Raw genomic sequence first — 25,877 nt, forward strand, 5'->3', positions numbered from 1 at the left:
ATGTATATATATAATATACATAATAGATACACATGTAACGAATATATATAATGGATATATATAGCAGTTACATATGGATATATAGAATGGATATCCACATAGTGGATTATATATACTGGGTATATAAAACGAATATATATATATATACACACATACACACACATACAATGAATATGTATATACAATGGATATATATAATGGGTATATATAACGAATATACATAATGTATATATATGTAACAAATATATATAATGGATATATATAGTAGTTATATATGGATATATATATAATGGATATCCACATAGTGGATTATATATACTGGGTATATATAATGAATATATATATATATGATATGTATATATAGTAGATATATATAATGAGGATATATATAATTGATACATACATATAATGGATATATATAAAGTGGGTATATATATAATAGATACATATATCTATATGGAAACATATAATGGATAAATATACAGTGAATATATGTGGATATATATAGTGCATATATATAATGAATATATATATATATAATTGGTATGTACCATGAATATACATAATGAATATATGTATATTCATACATAATGGATATATAATGAATATATATATAATGGATATATATGGATATAATGGATATATGTAGTGGATATATAAAATGGTATGTATAATGGATATATTGATATGGGCATATATAATGGATATATATAATGAATACATATATAATGGATATGTATACATAATGGATATATATAATTGATATACATATAATGGATATATATAGTGAAGATATATGTAATGGATCTATACAATGGAGATATATAACGGATACATATATAATGGCTATATGTAATGGATATGTATATGTAATGGATATATACATAATTGATACATACATATAATGGATATATGTAATAGAGATATATAATGGATATGTAAAATGGAGACTATATGTAATGGATATATACAGTATGTATACTGGATACATATATAATGGATACATAATGGACATATATAAAGGATACTATATATAATGGATATATATATAATGGGTATATATCATGAATATATATAATGGATATATAAGGACTTAATGGCTATATATAGTGTGTGTATATATATATAATGGATATATCGATATGGGTATATATAATGGATATATACAATGGAGATACATAATGGATACTTATATGTAACGGATGTACACCGTGGATATGTATCATTATATATAGATATATATAATGCACACATACATATAATGGGTATATACATAATAGAACATTTAGTGGATATATACAATAATGGATGTACATGTAATAGGCATACATAATGGATATATATGTATAATGGATACAGAGACACATCCTGGGGGACAGCTGGGGTGTTGCTTCCTCATGAGGGTCATGTTCTGGATTTGAAGAATGCAGACCCTTCCTGCCCATGGGCTGAGGGAACCCAAGACACCCCCTTCCAGTTCTCAGGCCACACTCAGGTACTTGGGGCATGTACGGGTCCCTCTGCTGAGTTCCCACTGCTACACCGATGCCACAGAGGAATGGTGACCACAGCCCCCTGGTTTCCCACCCTCATTCTGTCCCATCAGCAGAGGCGTGCAAAGGCACCTCTCTCCCACACCCCTGCAGACAGAGGTGTGTGTACCCATCTCACTGGGGACAGGACACTCTACAATGCACAAGTCCGTGTCCCTGAAAGACCCCGGGGCCATTGACACCCACCCTTCTCCCGTCCGTCAAGAGGCTTGAGCTGTTTTTTCTGTTTTCCCGCCCACCCGTCTTCTTTCTGTTTCCCTGCCTTTCTCTCCACCTTGCCCCATCTGCAAGGGTCTCTCTATATCTGGGCTTATTCCTGGACTCTGACTTCAGATTTAACTTCTCCATGTATCAACTGCATGACAGCGAGGTTCTTCCCGAAACGTTCCGTGCTCCGGTTTCCTCGCTGGTAAAACGGGAAGCGTGGTAATACCTCCTTCCTAGGACAGGACCACTTTAATCGCTACAGGCAGAGTTTAAAGCCCTGCCCGCTACGTGACCAGTCTCCGACACGATGCACGTATTGATTCTAATGACCGTAATTCCTAACAAAGAGTGGTCTGGTTGTCTCTTTTGCTGAAGCTCTTTAACTTCAGCAGCTTATTAAAGGCAGACTACACATTCTGGTTTGCCACAGACAATTCTCATTTATCCTTTTTGTGGGGGAGGGGCCCTGATGATCCTTCTCAGATTCCAAAGTGCCCAGATACAGAGCTGAAGGAGAAACTGGCAAGTGGGTGGTGGGTTGAGGACTCAAAGGTCAAGAGTTTTTCATGGGGGGGCAGAAAAGTAACAGAAGTAACATTTCCAGAATAATTTTTAGAGACAGTAACATAAGGAGGTTCCCTAATGACTGAGTTTAAAAGCAAAGAGCATCCTGAGATGTTTTTAAAGGAAGACATCGAAACGAATGTCCTCTGTGATGACCACCCCACAAAGGAAAGAGGAGAAACTCAGGAACAGAAAGCCAGATGGTGCAACAGCAAGTGAAAAATATTGCACACTGCATAAATTATTGGTGAAGCATTACTACACATAAAATACGCAAACAACAAAAACTTACTGCATCAACAGGTGACTGGATAAAGAAGATGTGGTATATTTATACAATGGAATACTACTCAGCCATGAAAAGGAATAAAGTAATGCCATTTGCAACAACATGGATGGACCCGGAGATCATCACACTAAGTGAAGTAAGCCAGAAAGAGAAAGACAAATACCGTATATCACTTATATGTGGAATCTAAAAAAAAAAAAAAAAAAAAAAGGCAAATTAACTTATTTACAAAACAGAAACAGTCTCACAGACATAGGGAACAAAGTAACAAACTTATGGTTACCAGGGGACAGAGTGGGTGGGAAGGGATAAAGTGGGAATTCAAAATTTGCACCTCTTGGGGAGGGATGGAAATGTTCGCTATCTTGATTGTGGTGGTTTCATGGGTGTTTACGTCTATCAAAACTCATCCAATTGTACGTCTGAAATATGTGTAGTTTACTGTACAGGAACTCTACCATAATCAAGGTGTTTTTCTAAAAAAAAAAAAAAAAAGAAAAAAAACAAGAACCTACTGTATAGCACAGGGAACTATATTCATTTTCTTGGAATAACATATAATGAAAAAGAATCTGACCAAGTATGTATTTATACATGTATGTATATGTATAACTGAATCACTTTGCTGAAACTAATGTAAATCAACTACACATCAATAAAAAAAATTTTTTTTAAATAAAAAGTTTCATCTGTAGAGCACAGGAAACTGTTCAGTATCTTGTAATAACCTTTAATGAAAAGAATATGAAAAAGAAAAAAATGTTTTTAACTAAAACAATTAAGAAAAAAATAAAAATATACTATTGGTGAAGGAAATAGAATTGTGTACACAGGATGAGAATGAAAATTCTTCCCTGTGGGATTTTTTTTTTTCCTTTAATCTTACAAGTATTTGCAGAGGGCAGACAATCTCGCGGTCTCATGGAACTCACCTTGCTGGCACTTGGAGAGGTTAAGATTAATCATTGCCCGAGCCTGAGCCACAAGGCGCCCTTCATGGGGAGAACACAGTAAGACCAGTGGTGGCAGATTTAATGTTCGGAAGGGGCTGTGCTGCAACTTCTATGCCTTTGGAAAAGACATGATGACCTTCTAAACCTTCTAACTGCCCCCAGGAAACTGTCTGGCCGCTTGTCTGATCTGTCTAGCCGGGCATGCCGGCTAACTGGTGAACTCGGGACACTAAATGAAAGATGAAAGGAAGAGACTCATGGACACAGAAACAAACTTATGGTCACCAAGGGGACGGCGGGGGAAGGGATACACTAGGAGTTTGGGATGTGCAGATACACATACTGTATATAAAATAGATAAACAACAGGTCCTACTGCACACCACAGGGAACTACAATTTCTTATAATAACCTATAATGGAAAAGAACCTAAAAAGAAAAAAATATGTCTTTCTATGTCTAATTGAATCTCTTGGCTGTACACCTGAAATGAACATTGTAAGTCAACTACACTTTAATTTAAATTTTTTTTTCTAAAGGTGAAAGGGAGACATTCTACAAAACACCTGCCCAGTGCTCTGTAAAACTCTCAAGGTCATCAAAACACAAGAAGAGTCTGAGAAATGAGGACAGCCCAGAGGTGTCTAAAGGGAGGAGGCCACTAAGTATGGATGTAGCATCCTGGATGGGGTCCTAGAGGACAGACGGGAACAGAAGAGAGACATCAGGTGAAAATGAAGGAACTAAAAATGTAAGGTCTTAGGGATAAGAGATTCATCAAATTCTGTCACTGTGACATATGGACTTCAGTAAGATAATAACAACAGAGGAAACTGGGTGCAGGGTACGTGGGAACCCTCTGCCGCCTTCACAACTCTTCTGTAACCTGGAACTGCTCTAAAATTAAACGCCTGTTTGTTTGTTTTCAAAAATGACATTAAATCATTCACTGTCACCTCACACCTGTCAGAACAGCCATCATCAAAAAGACCACCAATAACAGATGTTGGCAGCAAAGATGTAGAGAAGAGGGAAGCCTTGAACACTGTTGATGGGAATGTAAATTGGTGCAACCACTGTGGAGAACAGTATGGAGGTTCCTCAAAATGGGTACCTAAAAAGAGATCTACCATACGACCCAGCAATCCCAGTCCTGGGCATGTATCTGGAGGGAACCTTAACTCAAAAAGACACATGCACCCCCTGTTGACATTAGCACTATTTACAAGAGCCAATATATGGAAACAACCTAAGTGTCCATCGACAGAGGACTGGATAAAGAAGATGTGGTGTATTTATACAATGGAATACTACTCGGCCATAAAAAAAGAACAGAATTTTGCCTTTTGCAATAACACAGATTTGGAGGGCATTATACTAAGTGAAATAAGCCAGACAGAGAAAGACAAATACTGTATGTTATCACTTCAATGTGGAAACTAAAAAATACAACAAACTAGTGAAATGTAACAAACCAGAAGCAGACTCACAGACACAGAGAACAAGCTAGTGGTGACCAGTGGGGAGAGGGGGTTACGTAGAGGTGGGGGGAAAGGGTTACAATGGGACTATATGAAGTCATTTGTCTGAAACATCTGAAAATTGTAAAAGCATGATAGGATTTAAAGAATCTTTCATTCAATTAAAAAAATATATGGATCACAAAAATGACCAAAAATTAGAACTTAAAGAAAATTTGAGAAAGGAAAAAAAAAAAAGAATCCACAATCATCACTCAATGCCGAGTAGCTCTGCAGCCCACCCCACCCCCTCATCTGTGCACTGCGTCCTGTTTATTTCGTTCCTGGTGGAAAGCCTTATGTTCTCCACTTTCTGGAGCTTTCTGCCTTTGAAATCAGTCACCTGAGATGGTGTTTTGGTGGGGCTGGAAGGGCCCCAGTTGAGCAATTGGAATGGAACGTTTGGGACTGTGGGCGCATTCAGGGTGACACAGGTCATTAGCCAACCTCGGGGTTTCCCAGGGAAGACTACCTTATCATCATGCACCCGGGCTACCAAAACTTTTACTGCTCGAGTCATTACATGGCGAAGAAAGCTCTCTTACTTGCAGGAAATTGTCTTCATAATTAACCACCCCTGGCCCTGCAAAACCAAACCACAAAACACTAATAAAAACTGCACCGCCACAAAAACCAAACAGCAAAATGGCCTCACAACGCTCCAATGAACCCACGTGGAATAGGTGACAACTTAAATTCCTCTTGTAAGGACTGCAGGGAGGGGAATGCTGCTTTGCAGATTTCAGCAGTGATTCACACAAGATAGGGCGAGATGCCCTCACCCCAAGTCCCGAGTGTGATCTGACTGCAAATGCAGTGTCTGTCCTCTTTCTAGTAAGAAGGAGACAGGGCTCCCTTGCTCTGTGTTCCACAGTTTTCTCCATCAAGTGTATCTTCAAGACCAATTTTACATCTTTTCTATTCAGCCATCCTGCCGGCAGGAGCTTACTCAATCCTTATGTTTTAAAATTTATTTTTATTGAAGTAGAGTTGATTTACAATGTTATGCTAGTTTCAGGTGTATAGCATAGTGACTGAGTCATACACATATTTTTTTCAGATTGTTTTCCATTATAGGTTATTACAAGATATTGATTATCGTTTCCAGTAGGACCTTGTTGTTTACCTATTTTATATATAATCATGTGTATCTGTTAATCCCAACCTCTTTTAATTTATCCCTCCATCCCCATCCCCTTCCCCTTTGGTAACTGTAAATTTGTTTCCTATGTGAATCTGTTTTGTAAATAAGTTCATTTGTATCATATTTTAGATTCCACATAGAAGTGATATCATATGGTATTTGTCTTTCTATCTGACTTACTTCACTTAGTAGGATCATCTCTAGGTCCATCCATGCTGCTGCAAATGGAATTACTTCATTCTTTTTTACGGCTGTGTAGTATTCCATTGTATAAATATACTACATCTTCTTTATCCAGTCATCTGCAGATGGACTTTAGGCTGCTTCCATGTTTGGCTATTGTAAATAGTGCTGCTGTGAAGAGTGGGGTGCAGGTGTCTTTTCGAATTGTGTTCTTGACAATACTCTGCTTGTGTTATTAGCATGTCTGCTTATTTCCTCAAAACAAAGTAAAACAGAGAATCAGGGAGGGGCCAGAAGGATTAGGTAGGGCTCCCCTGGCCTCATACCAATGGGAAACTGCATGGACAAGGCCCTCAACAGGCTGAAGCAGCTTTGGGCTGGGGGGCAGAGAACCAACTCTGCAGAGTGTGGGACGTCCACTCTGGAAAGCACCCCGATCTGTCTAGACAGGGTCCGGCGAGTTTGTAGGGAGACCTGCGAAGAGAAGCGCAAGACCTGACCAACAGCCACCGAGCGACAGGGAGGTGTGGTTCCCACCAGCCATGCCCACGGGAGGTAGGTCCCGGCACTGAGAATGACGGCCCACCACCACCACCACCACCACCAGGACTGGCGGGACCACACTCTGGGGACTCGAGCCTGGATGCAAATTCAGCAAGGTTGAGGTTGAGGACCACTGCCAAACCACCTCCATCTGGCCAGGTCTCAGCACCTCCCACCCGTCTCGTCGTGACCACCCCCCCCCAGCCATGGACCTCCCCCTGGGGTCTCCATGGACAGCTTCTGATATTAAACAAATACAGCATTGCTTTCATGTTTGGTTCAATGCACAAAGAACTAGTTTAAAAGGATGCTCGTGCGTGCGCGCATGTGTGTGTGTATGTGTGTGTGTGTCTGCAGAATCAAGGGCTCACCTTCTCATTGGACCTGCCCCCCCACCCCTCGCGGGAGTGACCACATTCATCATGCTGGTGCAGACCTGCTCCCCTCCCTGCTCAGACCCTCCCTACAGTCATTCTGGACACGGCATCCACCGTCCGCAGGTTCCCCATCTCAGCTGCAGACATTGGGGCTCACCCGGCTCCTGTCCAGACACCTCCCTGGCCCCACGTCCACCTCCAGGCCAGGTGACGCCTGAGCCCCACTGACCACCATCCGCTCCCTTGCGAGAGCCCCGCTCTAAGAAGCAGAAGGACCAAAACAAGGCCGGCCGCCCCGCCGGGGACGCACAGCCCCACCACCGACTCAGAGAGGGTCCGCCCTTCTCTGAACTCAGATGCCCGGGGCTGCCCGGACAAAGCAGCTCAGTTCATGCATTTACTTCGTGTCTCGTGATAGAGAACTGGGAGCAGACGGAGCAGTGGGGGGGGGGGGGTCACCAGCTCTGATGTGCGGGACGTGCCTGCTCTCCGAAGGGACACTGCCGTCCTGGGTGATCAGAGGCCATCGCCTGGCCCTCTCCAGCGCAGGGTTGCTGCCAAAGCTTTCCCCCTTTCATCCATATAGGTTAGGCTGAACACACCCTCTTGGCTCCAGTGGCCAAGCTAGTGACGGGCATCTCTTCTATTGAACATTAAGGCATCAGGCGTGGGCTCGGACAGCACCCAAGAGCACTGGAATCGGGAGAGATGCCACGGACATGTGGGCAAGCCCCGGGCTGAACAGGCAGACAGAGCCCTCAGGGACGCACGACGGAGCAGCACTGAACCTGTCGGACCCAGCACCGCTCTGTTTGGTGTATCGTCCCATCGAGAACCCACAAGAACTGGAAGCACCTGCCGGCAGGTGCATCGACGGTGCCCGAGGGAAGGTGGGCCTCCGAGGACCCGGGAGACGGAAAAGAAAGGCAAACGGGTCCCTGTTTCACAAGGAATGCCTTCCCCAGGAGAAGCCCCCACCGCAGCATGGTTGCTGCCATTTCCCACTCTCTGAGGAGGACCAGAAACCCCCCTCCCCAAAAGAAAAGCACATTAAAGCAGAGACATCTCTGCGCACAGCCGCGCCCGCCGCCCAGCCCCGGCTCCCACGTCGGGTCGCAGCCCCGCCGTGAACACGGCTCAGCCCCGGTGGAACAGCTATCTGTCTACCAAGTGGTCACGTACCTTTGTCATTCAGGGTTTCTTCTTTTATCTTCCTCACGACTTCCAGGGCTTTGGCATCATTATTTCCCACTACGAGGAAAAGAAAAGGCATTTTTCAGAGGAAGGAAACGACCCCTCATGAAACAATGTTTTCTTGAGGTGCCAAGTACCTCCTTGCGGGCTGGCGGTGGATGTGACCCTCAGCGCCTGGGGTGGGCTCAGTGTTTCCACTGAAGACCCATTTCCATATGCCTGAACGGGCCACAAGGACGCGTTGCTCTGACATTTCATTTTTTAACGATTCCAGGCACACATGTTGGCACCATGACCACGGAGACACCCAGAAGAGCCTGAGCATAAAAATGTCGGCAGAAATGTCAGCCTAGACACAGAACTCCCTAAGCAACACGTTTTGTTGTGTTTTTTGTTTTGTTTTTGGTTTTTAACGGAAGTATAATCACTGAAAGTGTGCCGATTTCTGGTGCACAGCACAAGGTTTCAGTCACACAAGTACATACATATATTCATTTTCAGATTCTTTTCCATTACAGATGACAAGAAGATATCGAACACAGTTCCTTGTGCTCTACAGTATAAACTTGACATCTATCTATTTTATATATAGTAGTTAGCATCTGCAAATCTCGAACTCCCAGTTTACCTCCCACCCACCTCCTTTCCCCTTTGGTAACAATCAGTTTGTTTTCTATGCCTGTGAGTCTGTTTCTGTTTTGCAAATAAGTTCATTTGTGTCATTTTTCAGATTCCACACGTAAGTGATCTCATATGGTATTTTTCTTTCTCTTTCTGGCTAAGCAAATTTTTAATACCTTTTTAAAATTTTTGTTTTGAGCATGGAGTATTTAGATTTATTTATTTTTAATGGAGGGACTGGGGATTGAACCCGGGACCTCGTGCATGCTAAGCACGTGCTGTACCATTGAGCTGCACCCTCCCCAACCTTCTTTTTTTCTAACACAAAATCTTCAACTTTTTTTTCTTATTTTTAATGCTGTGGGGGGGGGGTGGTAATTAGGTTTATTTCTTTACTTGTTTGTATTTTATTTTACTTTTTTAACAGAGGTACTGGGGATTTGAACCCAGAACCTCATGCACACTAAGCACACGCTCTACCACTGAGCTCTACCTTCCTCCCCCGGAACTTCCGAAGCAACTTTTGGTCCCACTGTGATCCTGGGCGACTCAAGCTATAAAAACCATCTCGGGACATTTCTACCATCAGCTCAAGAACCCCGTAAAAATCGGCAGGTGCGATTCCAGGAACGTTCGTTTTGAAGGATGGCCATGGGTGTCTTGTGTAAGAGGAGGGCGCTATGGTTAAAAAAGACAAGGGCATTGGGGGGCAGTAAAGTTAATGAGGTTTCTTTCATGGCTGAGCAGGTGGCAATGAGGGTACAGTGTGAAGAATGGGGGTGTTGCGTTTCCAAACGTCCCTGAGCAGACGGCCCTCGGTTTCAGGTGCGCCCAGTGGGGCTGGTGTGCCCGGCGGGGCTGTGTGCCCAGCAGGGCTGGTGTGCCCGGCGGGGAAAAGCTCAGTAGACCATTTCCCGGGCACCAGCTTTGTGAAGAGCTCGGCCTGGGGCAGCGTATCGGCCCCTCTGCAGGGTGAGCCAAGCCTGAAACTCCCTGAGGGGTGAGTGGTGGGAGAGCTTGGACAGAGGGCGATTGGAGCTGGCAGCTGGAGAACACAGGCGTGCGTGTGAAGTCTGGGGGCCCCACACCCCCCGAGAACCAACAGGCGGAAGGAAGATACCGGCTGAGCGGCCTGGGAGGGGCCCGTCCGGCCCACCTCGCCCTCCCCGCGGCGTCCAGCCCCGCTGCTGGTGAGATGGAAGTTCTCTTGGGTCAGACCGTCTTAAGGTCTCCAGGAAAATACACCGCCAAGCGCAGCTTTCCAGGGGCATTTCTGTTTACAGACACTCTGCTTCCTCTGCACACGCTAACGAGGGTCTTCCCTGCCGTTTCACTCTGTATTACAGACGCCGTGTCACTGACAACTGCCCCAGAGAAATCTATACCATGGCCCTTTCCAAAACCAAAAAAAAAGAGAAGTGTTTACAGCCAAGAGTTGCAAATAAACACATAAGAGAGGAGCAGGGGTGAACCCAGTGAAATCGGAAATGCCTTCAGCTCCATCTGGACACAGAATCGTGGCCAAGGACATCTTCCCGATGGAACCAAAAGGAACACATAGGCTGTCGCTGCCTGGGAGGGGTTCAAAGTCACAGGCATCAAGACAACGGTCCTGCAAAAGCAATTCGCACCTCCGGCTCCCTGCAGGGAATTAACGTGATGCGGTTGCTAGGTTTTGGCTTGCAGAGTCTTCCGGCACTGGTGAGGGGTGGGGGCGGGAAGGCGTGCCTTCCATCTCTAAATATTCTAGGTGGTAAAGACCCCCCCCCAAAAAAAAATCAAGGGTAAGCTGGGGCCACGGACACGTCTGAGCTAGTTTTTGAAATCTCTGTGATTTTTAAACATTCAGTTGCCATCTGCCACCGGGCTGCCCTCCAGTACTAAACTGTCTTGGCATCAAGGGCTGGGAGGGCAGGAACTCAGAGGAAGTAACAGAGAAGCCCCAACTCCCCGAAAAAGATATGAGAGGCCAGAGAAAGCTGGCGGGGGTGGGAGGGGTGGAACTGAGTGGCAAACTGGCCACGGTGCACGGTGCCCCTGGACGGGCAGGACACCCTGAGAACTCAAGCAGGCAGGGCTGGCACTGTGTGGGAGCGATGGTCGGGCACTTTGCGGAAGGGATGAAGGTCATCTTCAGCGGATGCCTCCTCTGAGCTGGGTCTGGAACGCTTGGCCATGTACAGTGGCTTAGGATCCATCTCCACTCACGGAGTAATGACTGCTCAGGAGGTCACACTCCGCCAGATAGGAGGGGGCGCAGACATGGCAGGGTGACAACTCATACGTGCCACGTGTCCCACCGACAGGCCACCCAACTCTCAGGGGAACCGTGTCACTTGGGAAGGACAACCTCTCATCTCCAGAACCCCTCCCTGAGGATGGCACCCTGCCCATGAGATTTTAAACATCCGCAGAAAGCCACAGAACTCGGACTTGTTTTAAAAAAAAAAGGAAAAAAGATGCTAAATTAAAAAATAATAAAATAAAATGTCTAATATTCCAAAAAAAAATACAATAAAATAGATAAGTGACAAGTTCATACTGTAGAGCACAGGGAACTATATCCAATATCTTGTAGTAACTTATGGTGAAAAAGAACATGAAAACGCACACAGGTATGTTTCTGTATGACTGCAATATTGTGCTGTACACCAGAAACTGACACACTGAAAACTGGCTAGACTTCAATAAAATTATATTTAAAAAAAAAAAAGATTAAAAAAAAAAAAAAAGATTTTGAACCCAAACCAGAGTCAGCAGACTACAGACCTAGGGCCCCATCTGGCCGGTCGCTTGATGTAAAAAGAAAAAAACTTTTGTTGGAAGATGGTCCACCAACCCCGTTCCTTTTTAAAGAGCACTGGCCGTGGCTGCTTTTCTGCTTGTAAGGGCAGAGCTGATCATGGTGACAGACCTCTGACGGAATTTACCACTTAGCCCACACCGGAAAAAGTCTGGTCTAAAATCTCAGATGACCCTTCGTGAAGAATTACGAAGAAGAGCGAAGGGTGGAGCTCAGTGGCAGAGCGCGTGCTTAGCATGCATGGGGTCCTGGGCTCAATCCCTGGTGCCTTCTCTAAAAATTAGTTAATAATTACCACCTCCCCCCCCCAAAAAAAAGAATTATGAAGAAAGAAGGACTGTCCATCAAAAGAAACGGTAAGAACTAAGATGCTGTGAATTGACGGGACACTGAATAACCAACGAATTCGTGGCCATTCTATTATGTTTGACTTGGACCCAGAGAATCCTTTCAAACCCTTAGCAAGTAACTGATTATTCTGTAAATACTCATCGCTTCGGGATTGAGGAAATGTGAACCTGGCTATACCCATCTCTTATTCTGTATTTAAGATAAAAGGGCATTGTGTGCAATGATAACATTTCATGACGTGACCTTATATCAACCCATCATGGAAGAGAGAAAAATTGTCCCACTGAGGATATAGTCAATTATTCCCTCAAAGACTCAGGGAGGAGATGAGAGTGCCCATGTGACTGGACTGATGGGACGGTCAACGCTGTGCCCCACAGTGGAGGGTGGAACAGAGGCATCGGAAGCTCAGTGGGAAAGAAGGCACAGGCAGGTGAGAGGTGTCGCTGACTCTTGGCTTAACTCAACAAAGGAAGGATCCCGCTTGGGTGGGTACTGTTCCTGATGGTCAAGAAGATCACCTAAATGAGGTGAGGACAGTCAGGGCTCCAGTCCTTGAATGCATGGGTGCCACACACTTAGTCACGTATGTTCACTGCATGTGTGTGCAGTACACACTCTTCACCCAACCACACCTCCTGGTGACTTTCCCAACTAGACCTCCTCATGACCTTTCCAACTAGACCTCCTCTTAAACAACCACCCTAAGGCAAAAATCACAGAAATGGGACTTTTTTTTCTTTGTATTCCAACATTGCCCAGTTTCATGAAGAATTAAGAAGCTGACGATGACAGCCCTGGAGGAGTCATGGGGACAGACTAACCAGCTCCCCGTCTTTGTTCAGACGGGACGGTCCCTCTGGGTCCAGCTCCACCAGCGTCTTTCCACCACTAGCCCAGATCCAGTTGGTCATCAGAGGGGACCTAGGACTTCCCATTCAAGAGGTGACCTGACTTTGACCAAGTCACCCAAACACCGGCAGAAACCCAAGACAACACTGGCAGAATCCAAGCTTGTCACGTCTCTAATGATACCACAGAGGCTGACTCACCACGGGAAGTCAAAGTCAGGGGGTTGGGATCCATCACCATCTCACGTTCTCCCAGCAAACTCTTGGGTTCTGTTCTGACCCTCTGCTCCCACACCCTAACTCCTGGCTGTTCTCAGGCCCCAGAGCAACGTAAACAGATTGCACAGTTGATCAGACGCTCCAGAAATACACCCTCAGATGCACCCCTGTCTCCCACAAGACCTCCTAATCTGCAATCAACCCACTGTCACCTAAGGGGACTTACGGACACTCATAAAGTTGGTCGTTCCAGGTTCAAAAGCTTTTAACATGTCTGCATCTATTCAGAGAAAGGGACTCAGACACATTCCTGAAGGAAAGAACCCTTCACTCTTAGATTCCAGCCACCAAGATAGTAAGAAAGACGACCTCTGTCATTTAAGCTCCCAGGTTTGTCATGCAATTTGGTATGGCAGCTCTAGCAAAGGAATTCACATTTATTGTTGTTTTATGATGACTATTTAAGCAGAGTTTCCACTCAGGTCCAAAAAAAGGGTTGTCTCCATTCCCTGTTTCTTTGGTTTCTGAGTCTAAGCCTTAACGTCTCCCGCATCCGACGGTTAGATCGGTAAGGACCTCAATGCTTACAGACACAAATGAGCAAACAGTAGTGTATGTCCCACGCGCTCTAAAGCACAAAGACCCGTCGTAGAGGGCAATCACCTATGATGACGTGCATGCCGAGCTTGGCCAGACACTTGGCGGTCGCGAAGCCGATGCCGTCCGTCCCGCCGGTCACGACAGCAACACGCTCGGGTTGTGCGGGGAAGACTGCGGGGAGAAGGAAAGAAGAAACCAGAGTAAGGCTGAGAAGCAGAGCGCACGTGGGCAGGAATGAAGCCACAAGGGAGGGCGTGACGCCCACGGGAGCTGTGGCTCGGTGTCTGTGGCTTCGCTCCTCTCGGATTCCTGCGGGCTCCCGGTGCGGGAATGTAAGACGGTGGGTTTGCCCTGAGTAACCACAGCCCGGTCAGGACACCTGATGGACAGTTGCTCAACCCCCGCGGACAACCCCCTTCCCCCAAGAATGCTTCCCAGCACCGCGCGCATCCCAGAGAGCACGTCCTTGGCGGGGAGTCCCAGTGACGCCTTTGGGCTCCCCGCAAAGTTCCCAGGCACCCAGCCTGGATTCTCCTCCAGGGATTCCAGCTGCATTTGGGGTTAGTTCCTGGGAAGATGGGCAGGATTCATAAAAATGCTAGTCTCGTAGGCTCTGGAGGTGTGCAGATAGTCGTCCCAGCACGGCGCTGCAGGAAGGACCGTACGGAGGGTCCAAGGCCACCTTCCCTGTGCAGACGGGACGTCTGAGGACCCCGGGTCTGAGACACGACGGGGGCGTGGGTCTCCCAACGGGGCGACTGGCGGCTTCCCCACATCTTGTCACCTTGGCATCCATCTGTCCCCTCACCCCCCAAACATGCAGGGGAACAGGTTCTGAGGGCGTCCTGAGCGAGGGCAGTGCCGACTGTATACCCTGAGCTGGGATCCTGGGCTGCAGGGACGTCTTACAGCTCTGAGGGCGACCACCTCGGAAACTGTCTCAGGAGTCCCGACCCCCTGTCTCACAGCCAGCTTAGACAGGCACCGAGAGTTAAGACGAAAGGGACTAGAACAGACGTTCCCCAGGCTTCTCGATTTATGGCACACAGACTGCCCAGATGTGTTTTCACACCTCGGCTAAGGACAAACAAACCAAATTTAAATATATGCATATAATATTTGCTTATATAAATGTAACTGAAACATATGTTTATACTTAAATACTTATACACATTAACTTTTTTGTTATATAAAAATTATATATTTTAAATGTTAAATATTTTACATTTATTTTAGGATATTAAAATAAATTTAACATATAAATACATTTAACATAAATTAAGTAGGTTAGATAAGAGTAAATAGGATATGTAATTTAATAAGATACAGTACAAAAATAAATTTTTATTCTAACACAAATATTCACAAATATAAATATTTACAAACATTTAAATTTTATAATTACGTTTATACATTGTATGAATACATATAACATTCATAAATATTTATATTTATTTTAGGTTTATTGTATTTATATGAAATTTTTATGTATTATATTAATATTTGTAACATTTTAAAGCTTATTTATTTTAGATGTGCAATATTCATACCCATTAAGTACTTTATACTTTTATTTATGCAAAAGTTAATTTATAAATTTAAAATGTTAAATATTTTGCTAATTCATATCAGTGTATTAAAATATATTTAGTATATAAATACATTTAACATATAAAATAAGTAAATAAGATAATAGCAAACAGGATGTATTATTTAATAAAATACAGTATAAAAATAAATACTTTCAACAAAAATATTGATAAATATATGTATCTATATTAAAATTTTACATTTATAATATCTACATACAATGTACATATTTATAACATATTTACTTTATCTCTAATATTTATATTATTTATATTTGTTTATATATCATGTGAATATTTGTAAGTATATTCAGTTTATACGTCTATATATAATATTTTATATTTATTTTATGTAAAAATTATACTCGTATTTTAAAGATTAACTATTTTATATATTTGATTTACATATAAACAATGTATTTAATATGCAAAGTGTATTTAATATATAAGATGAGTACATAGATAACAAACAGGATGTTATTTAGTAAGGCGGATAATACAAAAATAAAACTCTATTTTAACAGAAATATAAAAAATATGCTTATGTGAAACTGAAACATTAAATATAGAATATGTGTAAGTAAACGCTAGAGGCAAAAATTCAAAACTTGCTACCAGAGATAAAGAATTCTTTCAAAGGCTCGTTAGCATACTCAACGCAATTAAGGCCAAAACCAGTCAACATGACTGTAGCTCGACAGAAATTATTCAATCTAAACCACAAAAGGAACATTTTTCAGGTGGGGGTGGGGAGAGCTCAATGGTACAGCACAACCCTAGCGTGCACAAGGTCCTGGGTTCAAGCCCCAATACCTCTGTTCAAATAAACATATAAAAACCTAATTACTTCCCTCCACCCCCAATAAAAATACAAAAGAACAATTTTTTAAAAAAGGGAAAGAAGACACAGTGTTTCCGAGCACTGGACACCGTCGAATGTGGACCCCACGCTCCTGGACCCCCAGAAGGAGGCGGCGGCTGTTGAGTTATACGACGGGGCGGCTGGAAATCCTCCAGCAGGAGACAGTGCCCGAGGATTGCGGGCTCGATCTCAGTTCCCTTTTCTGTGGCTTTGTGTGTTTTCTGGCGATGCACAGAAATCACTTCCCTCACGAGTCACCGCTCTCTGGGGGAGCCAAGCTGTCCAGACATCCTGGGACCCCCTACACACACACCCTACTGCATGTGAGTCGGCCACAACGTCCAGCAGCCCCAACGGGGCGTGAACACGTCTGTAGCTTTTACAAGGTGACCGTGTGTGGTGTTTAATGTCACATGGACATTTCCCACCTCAAAGAACCGACCACAGGATGACCGAATAATGTTGTAAACTGGTTCACGGGTCCGTGGGATGTCACAAAATGAGCTGGGAGCCGGGATATGCGTGGGTTTCTCGCCTTCCCATGTACATGGGAGGTTTCAAGGCTGTGGACAAGAGGCCCTTGTGTCTCCAACACAAGGTCCCCAGGAGCTGCCTTTCTGCAGGTACTATTGGAAAAGAAGCCTTCACCCGCACAAAAAGATGCTCAAAATCGGTCATCAGTAGGGAAATGCAAACCAAAACCTAGTTGTGCCCCCCACAAAAAATAAAAATAAATACATTTTAAAAGAAAAAAAAAAGAAATCTCAAGTGAAGAGATCCAGATTTTCGTGGGCACCTGCAATGTCCCCAAACCTGTCTATTGCTAAGGAGAGTCTGCGGGAAATTGAGCGAAGGTATTCATAACGGCTCCCACGTGAGCAAGGTCTACAGTCCCTTCTCCGGGGCGGACGGCACTCAGAGAACCCCGAATCGGGCATAGGGCATTGGCCAGAAAAAGCAAGAGACGGCCAGGAGAGAGGCTGCCCCTTCCAGCCCCCCGAGGACGGTGTTTGCACCTCCACCACCTGCATCCTGCCACGTCACACCCACACAAAAGGTTCAACCGCCCATGGAGGCCACACCCCCAGGGAGGGGATGAGAAGGAGCACCTGGGGATGGTGAGCGGAGGGACGGTAGGGAGAAAGGCACTGGACTTGAGGTCAAGGAACCCATCCCTCCAAGATGTGCTGAGGACAAGACGACCGTCCTGACGCTGGGAAACCAGGGCAGCCATGAGCCAGTCCCGACCTTCCCCAGGGAGTGGAGTTCCAGGGCAAGCGGCTGACACCACCCTCCTAGAACAGTCCGGGTGTCAGGCTGTCAAATCCCCAAGCCCTGGTCTGGGAGGTGCACCTTCCTTTGCCTTCTGCCGAGAGCCAAGGACAAGGATGTCACAGATCCTCCCTGGTCGTGTGAACATCACGGCTCCCAGGATGATTTAACACATCAACCTGGCCAGGCTGTGGGGCCCAGATACCTGGTCAGACATCACTCTGGGTGTTTCAGTGAAGATGTTTTGTTGGATGAGATGAACGTTTACATCAGTGGGCTTTAAGGACGAGAAGGTATAGCTCAGTGGCAGAGTATGTGCTTAGCAAGCACAACGTCCTGGGTTCAATCCCCAGTCCCCGTGTTTACATAAATAAAGAAACGTAATTACCTCCCCAGGCCACACACACAAAAAGTTAAATTAAAGAAAAAATTTCAGTGGGCTTTGAATGAAGCAGATTGTCCTCCCTGGTCTGGGTGAGCCCTGTCTAATCAGGTGACAGCCTTAATAGAATAAAGACTGAAATTCCCCAGGGAAGAGGGAATCCTGCTTCCACGCGACCTTTAGACTCCAACTGCAAGTCTCCCATGGGTTTCCAGCCTACTGGTCCACCGTGCAGATTTTGGGCCTGCTACACCCCAAAATTACATGGGCTAATTCCTTAAAATGAATCTCTCCATAGATAGATAGACAGATAGATAGATAGATAGATAGACAGACAGACAGACAGACAGGATGGATGGATGGTTGGTTGGATGGATGGATGGATGGATGGATGGATGGATGGATGGATGGGTGGATGGATGGATAGACAGACAGGTAACTTGAAAGATGACAGACAGTACATGCATAGATGATATACTGAAAGGTGACAGATAAATGACAGGGCACAGATAGATGGATAGATAGCTCAGATAGACGGATAGACACAGACATAGATAAAGATGCAGATATAGTTTGAGGTAAGAAGTGAGCAATTTCTATTGTAAGTGTAGCACATGTAATATTTGGGATATGCTTATACTAAAAAAAAACAAAAAAGGCCTGTGCATTATGCATCTTCCGTCCACACTGATGGCACTGCTGCTGAGAGGGTGGATTCTTGAGCCAAATCTGTCCAAGCACATCCTGGGTGTTCCGTCCAGAACACGCTTCCTCATTTCGGGCAGCATCGGACAAACGTGTCCAAAGCTCTCAGTTCCGCCTCCGTTTTGATGACCGATGCCATCTCGAAATCCTATCTCCCTCCTTGCATTTCACCCTGAGTACTCAGAAGAAACTAGTCCACGCCACTGACACTGAGCTGAGAAACTTCCTTCCAAAACATCCGAGCACACCACGCACAAGGTCCACGGTCCACAAAACACGGGGACACGGCTCAGGCGAGCTCTTTGCCACAACAGCCTCAGTTCCGGTGCCCAGTAACACATTCTCACCGAAAGCCCTTCCGATGCTCCCACGTCTGCCTCCATTCTGCTCCTGGGGACACAAGTCCACCTCTAGGACCCCCAAGGTTTCCCGGCAGTCTCCCTGTTCCCCCAGAGCCCTCCTCAAAGGCACTGTCCTCGTCCACATTTCCACCAGCACTGCCGACACCTCCTCCGTCCTGCACCTCAAACCCCCTTCACCTCTGCCCGCCACCCACGCTGCACCCACTTCTACATGTTTAGGAGCCTGTTCCCATGCCCTCCCACACCTGGATGAGTGTCCCAGGGCCATCGTAATACAGGACCCCAAACTGAGGAGCTCTCCCCAATTCACAGTGTCGGCATCAGGGAGCGTCCACCCCAGGCCTCTGTCCTTGGCGTGTGGACGGCGTCTTCTATGTGGTCCTCTTTCTAAGCGTCTGCGCCCACGGTTCCTCTCTGCATGAGGACCCCAGTGCCGTTGGAGGACTCACCCCAATGACCTCACCTTAACTCGGTCATCCAAAGGGACCTACTTCCAAATAAGATCACCTGCCCAGGTGTGGGGAGTTGAGACTCCGACACATCCTTTTTTGGGGGGGCGGGTCATGATTCCAACTGTGACAACAGGTGTACGCGTGCACACACACGCACAACCACATGAGGATATGCCAGCTCCCTGGGAGGGCAGGTGAGCTGGGCACCCTGCCCCCTGCATCTCCCGGATGGCAGTCAGTTCTCACACGCGTCCCTTCCCCACCTCCCTACAAAAGCTGGCTGCAAACAGACCCATGGGCTCCCTCTAAATCACCCCCACGGCCCCTCCCTTGTCCATACCCTGCACGTCCCTGATCCTGGGTTCGACACCATCTCCTAAAGGCCAGCTCCTCTCCGACGGATGTCAGAGCGAACGCTCTGTAAATTTTGGACGTAATCCGATCGCACCCACATCCGCCATGTCTGGCACCCACGGTGCCAGCTGCCCCGCCCCAGATGGGCAGCTAGGAGCCGCCGTGGGACAGCGCCCGCAGCTGCTCCCTTCGTCCAGAAAGGAGTGAGTTTTGCAGCCTCAGCATCCAACCCTGAAGCACAGAGCTACCTGCCCCTGGATCTGTTTTGGGGTCACCGGGCGCCTCGAGAAGAAAGGCAACTAAGCCTTTGGCAAACGGGACGCTTGGTGAAGGCGCAATGTTTGCAGGGCGCGAGGACTGGGGGCTCCCTGCCAGGCTATGTTTAGGACGCTCTGGGTCACAGTTCTGTTTTAAGCGCCCATGGTGGAGGGCGGACCTCGGGCCTGGGAGACGGCCAGCGCCTGGACACCGGCAACGTGGTGGCTCTCCGTGCACAGAGCTCGCCGGCCACACGCCCGGACGCAGCAGGGACGGCTCCCAGACGGCGGTGCGGGAGAAGCCCGCTATCCAGCGGGCAGAAGGAAACGGGGTCACCGTGGTGGTGTTTTCCGCCGGTGAGCTCACCATGATGATGGCTTTCCTCAGCAACACGCAGGCATCGTGGAGGGAACATTCCACGGCTCGGACTACGGGAGACATGTCTCATTCTAGGGAACCAACCCTGCGTCCAAGAACCCTGAAAAGGGGAAAAACATCTTCTCTTTTTTAATTTTTTTTTCCTTTTGGAGAGGGGAGGTAATGACGTTTATTTATTCATTCATTTATTCTTTAATGGAGGTACTGGGGATTGAACCCAGGACCTAGTGCAAGCTAAGCACACACTCTACCACTGAGCTACACCCTCCCCTGCCATTTTTTTAAAAATTCTGTTTCCCTCTCCCTTAACAGAGGCACCGGGCATTGAACCCAGGACCTCGTGCACGCCAAGTACGCGCTCCACCCCTGAGCTGTACCCCTACCCCTTGGTCTGTCATTTTACACGAGACATTTTACAGCTGTTCTTCAAAAGAAAGGCTCATTGTTCCACCCACTACTTGGATGGCTCTCCAGGGAATGATGCCAAGCAGTGGGGAAAGGGGAAAAAAAAAAGCACTTTCCAAAGGGTTCCATTGTGACCGTCCCCGCCCCTTTCTATGACATTTTTGAAATGACAAAATTACAGAAACGGAGCATAGATCAGTGGCTGTCGGGGGTGAAGGATGGGGTGGGGGGTTGACATGGGAAAGGGGTGGGCGGGGCTTTGGAAGAGCCACACCGACTGGGGAGGGGTGGCAGGAAGGAGCAGGGGGCTCCTAAAATTGCTCTATGGGTCGCCCGCGATGTGAAGACTCTCAAACCCACACGTGCAACAAAATCACACGGACGTGCACACTCAGACACCCAGGGGCGAGTCTGAGTTAAAACAGGGAGCTGCGAAGAGATCCAGGAGAGACAGAGGACAGCGTGGTCGGGGTGCAGCCCTGCTGGCCTGCAAGACGGGCGCTGCTCGGGGAGAAAACGGGGCACAGTTTGCACAGGATCCTTCCATTTCCTGTCTTAACAACTGCAGGAGAACCTACCATCCGCTCAAAGCAAGAACCTTTTTTTTTTTTAACATCAAAACTCAAGCCAAGGAGGGGGGAGGTACAGCTCAAGTGGTAGAGCGTGTGCTTGTTAGCACGCACGAGATCCGGGGTGCAATCCTCGGTACCTTCTCTAAAAATAACGTAAGGAGACCTAATTACCACCTCCCCCCAAAAAAAACTCAAGCCATACAATATAGCCTTCTTTTAAAGGAAAAAAATTAAACTAAACTAAAAAAGCCGAAACAAGGAACTCTGCCTTCTTGGCCGCCGTCCAGTCCTTGTGAAATGACCCAGGACCGACGGTTCCTTCTGAAGGGCGGGGGACCCGGTGCCCCGGTTCTTGTATCAAAGACTCAGGGCTGGACACGCACGCTGTCACGAGACGAAGCGGACTCCAGGTACAGGCGTTTTCTAGACCCAGGCAGGCGTCACCAGCACCTCCCCTTTTGTCTACAAGGTTTCTGGACTTGGATTTATGTCCTGTGTTTCCCATCTTCCGCCTGACGTTCTGTCTGAGAGCACACAGGGCGGAGGTCCCTTCCCTCAGTCCTTAAGTCCTTTGCTCAGGTGCTCCGAAGGAAAATAATACCATGCGTCTACAAAAGCGGCACTTGGAAAGGTGCTCAAGGGCACACAGCACCAGGAAAATGTAAATCAAAGGCACCGTGAGGCACGCCTCTTCACGCCCACAAAGATGGCTATTATATTGGGATAAAAAAAACAAAAACAAAAACAAAAACACCCAGGAAATAACAGTTGGTGAGGATGTAGAGAAACAGGAACCCTTCCACACTGCTGTTGGGGATGTAAAATGGTACAGCCACGTTGGAAAAGAGTGCTGGGGGTGGGTCTCTGAAAGGTTAAACACACAGACACCACAGTCCGGCTATACCATTCCTTTGTGTCAACCTACCCGAGAGAAATGGAAACAAGCATCTACTCAAAAATGTGTGATGAACACTCAAGACTCCATGACTCACAGTACCCAGAAAAGTGGGAACCACCCAAGTGCATGGATGGATGGAAGGATGGAGTCCATCCATGTGGGGGAATATTACTCAGCCAGGAAAAGGAGTGAAGCTCTGACACAGGCTACAATGTGGATGGACCTTGAACACAGGATGCTCAAGAGAGAGAAGCAGACACAGAAGATCGTATATTCTATAATTCAATATTTATGAAAAGCTGAAATAGGGAAATGCATGCAGACAGGAAGCAGATGGTAACCAGAGGCTGGGAGGATGGAGGAATGGTGAGTGCTGGGGAATAGGTCCAGGGTTTCTTGAGGTGGGGGGTGATAAAAACGTCCTGAAATGACAGAGATGTGGCACTTACATGATTCTTCAAGTACACTAATGTGTGGCATTTGATGGTGAATCATACAGGGAACTATTTCTCAATAAAGCAGTTTATAATGGGGGACACCTTGCTTAATCGTGAGTAATGGCAGACGGGTGGAGATGCGAGGATTCTGGCATCCTGCTCATGGATGAGGAATGAAACACTAAACTCTGTCTAAGCACATCCACCATGAATCTTCCACAGTGTAATAGGTCCATTGATCTCAATAAAACTGGGGGGGTGGGGAGAAGAAATGGGACAACAGAGAGGTGTGTATAACTAACAGGGAATTACATGGAAGCCAGGGCGATCACGCTTTCCATGAGAAATATGGTTCAGAACCTTAGGAAAGAAAGTGACCCCCACCCCGAAAAAAAAAAAAAAAACAGAGTCAAATATTCTGCGGTCACTTATACTTGGCTGTCAGTAAACTACAGAGAAATGATGGCATGAAGAGAAACAGGATACAAAGTTGTATGTGATGTCTAATAATGTAAAAAATGATGGTAAAAACTGAGTAATATTAGAGAGACATGAATCAAATGTTCATAGCAAAAGGGAAAAATCACTTTCACCAAGAATGACCTCTGAGAAGAATTCAATGTCAAGGAAGTCTTTAAAATCGACAAAGAGAGTGGAGCAGACCCAAGGGAGGGATTTTCACACGAGGGGAAGACAACTGGTGCCTGACTCCTTCCATATGAGGCAATGAAATATTTTCTGACAGGTCCTTTCAAGCCAGGGAGGGAGTTGGCCCCTGTACTCCTTGGACCCTGCATCTCTTATTGGCTTTCTTGTCAGGTAATTGATAGATGTAACATGCGTATCAGTTATGGATCAAGCCAGAGAAACAGACCAACAGAACAAAGAGAAAGAGAGATTACTAGAAGGAATTGGTTCATGCAGCTGTAGACATACAAAGGTGCCAACCCAAAAATCTGCAGAGTAGACCAGCAGGCGGGAGACCCAGGGAGGAGCTAATGTCACATTCCGAGCCCAAACACCATCTGGAGGCAGAATTCCCCCTTCCTTGGGGGCTTCGGTCTTTCTTTCCTCCTAACACCTTCAACTGATTGGACGAGGCCCACCCATAGCATGGAGGGCAATCTGTTTGACTCAAAGTCTACAGATTTCAATGTGAACCTCATCTTAAAAAAAAAAAATACCTTCTCAGAGACATCCAGACTAGTTGTTTGAACACAGAAGAGCTGGGTCCATGGCCCAGCCACAATGGCATAAAATTAACCAGCACAAAGTATGAGAGTTTTTAATGCAACAGTGAGCCCTAACGAACTTCTGATGGGCATTATCTCAAAGCATGGACCCAGCTCTGAGAGTGAACTTCTTCCTTAGCCAAGCCATGGCCTCTAGTGAGAACTAGAGGAGAACTCTGGTGCAGCCACTAGGGAGAACCGTATGGAATGACATTCGGAAATGTAGACAGTAAAATGATCAGCGGTTGCCAGGTGGGGTGGGGGAGGGGGAAGGGATAAGCAGGTGGAGCAGAGGGTTTTCATGGCTGTGAAAGTACTCTGTATGATCCTATAATGATGGAGACATGTCACTACACATTTGTCCAAACCCACAGACTGTCTAACACCAAGGTGGGCTGTAATGTAAACTGTGGATTCGGGGGTGGGGGGTGGTGAGGACGTGTCCACAAAGGTTCATCCACTAGGAACAACGTACCCTCTGGTGGGGGGTGTTGATAAGAGGGAGCTGGTGCACGTGTCAGGGCGGGGGGTGCACAGGAGGAAATCTGTACACTTTCCTCTCAGTTTTACTGTGAACATGAAACTGCTGTAAAATAGAGTCTACTAATTTTTTTAAAGGTTATGCTAGGAGCAGGGGACAGGAAGGACCCACACAGAAGGACACTGCTGTGTGGGGAGAAGCCCCAGTGGTGACAAGAATAAATCCAGAGGGGAGGCTGTAGCTCAAGTGGTAGAGCGCGTGCTTAGCACGCACAAGGTCCTGGGTTCAATCCCCACTTCCTCCTCTGAAAATATACAAGTAAACCTAATTACCTCCCCCCTAAAAGTAAACAATAAGACATTTTTAAAAAATTTTTAAGAAGGGGGTTAGGATATAGCTTAAGTGGTAGAGCGCACGCTTGGCGTGTGCAAGTTCCTGGGTTCAATCCCCAGTGCCTCTGTTAACGGGAAGAAATACATAGATGGTGGATAGTAAATACGTAAGTGGACTGATACACAGTAAACACACAGATGGATGATACAGATGTGGACAGATGAGAGATGACTACTAGAGGGACAGAATATTTTTTAAAAGTGTGTACAAACAGGATATAATGGTATAGAGATAATCAATCCCCCAGGCACAGAATCACGAAGCTTAGTAAGTAGTAACCGACTGGCCGGGGACACAGTGGTCCCATCACCTTCCGGCCCATAAAGCCCCTCCCAGCGTCCTCACTGCCCTGCACGAGGTGTCACCTTCCCCCTCCCACCTCCTCTCCAATCACCGCCTCGTTTCCACGAAAACCCAGCCAGGAGCCTCCTAGAAGCAGAAGCCCCGAGGAGACGCAGCACACCACGTACCGCCTCCCAGAACCCCCACCGTCCGGGGGGGCCAGGCATCGGAGAACTCCCCCTTCAAAGGCATCCGTGGAGGCCACAGGGTTCCATCCGCCTCCTGGAGGAAACGCTTCCTGAGGGACCCACTCCCCGCCGGGTGCCATCTGCCACCAGCTCCCGGTGCCTCCTGCCTCGTCTCGCGTGGCAGGAAACACAATTGAGCGAGTTTGGGTCAATCTAGAAGGTGAACAAACGGGGCTGAAACCCAGCGGCGGGCAGAGCTTCCCGGCCTGGCTTCAGGCCAGAGGTCGAACTCCTGAGCGGATCTGGTAAGGGTGCGCCCAGGAAAACAGAGGCCAGCGCCCCAACCAAGGTGCTTCCAGCCTTGGAGAAACGGACCAGGAAGCCGGAGAAAACGCAGGTCCGGA

At 46.6% G+C, this 25,877-nt stretch overlaps 1 protein-coding gene across 2 annotated transcripts in view; it reads right to left on the minus strand.

Annotated features, from left to right (window-relative positions):
* DHRSX (dehydrogenase/reductase X-linked) overlaps window positions 1–25,877 on the minus strand; it is a 157,313-nt gene that overhangs the window by 119,674 nt on the left and 11,762 nt on the right. For both annotated transcript variants that reach the window (XR_012504727.1, XM_074359345.1), the window contains exons 2-3: window positions 14,035–14,142; window positions 8,515–8,583 (exon numbers count right to left, since the gene is read on the minus strand). Coding sequence is in view for 1 of the 2 variants with exons in the window: in XM_074359345.1 (XP_074215446.1) it covers window positions 8,515–8,583; window positions 14,035–14,142 (177 nt within the window). In the remaining variant the exon portion in view is untranslated. The remainder of the gene's footprint in view (window positions 1–8,514; window positions 8,584–14,034; window positions 14,143–25,877) is intronic.

This window comes from Camelus bactrianus, chromosome X (assembly GCF_048773025.1).
Source record: "Camelus bactrianus isolate YW-2024 breed Bactrian camel chromosome X, ASM4877302v1, whole genome shotgun sequence".
In the NCBI taxonomy this organism is placed as follows: domain Eukaryota; kingdom Metazoa; phylum Chordata; class Mammalia; order Artiodactyla; family Camelidae; genus Camelus; species Camelus bactrianus.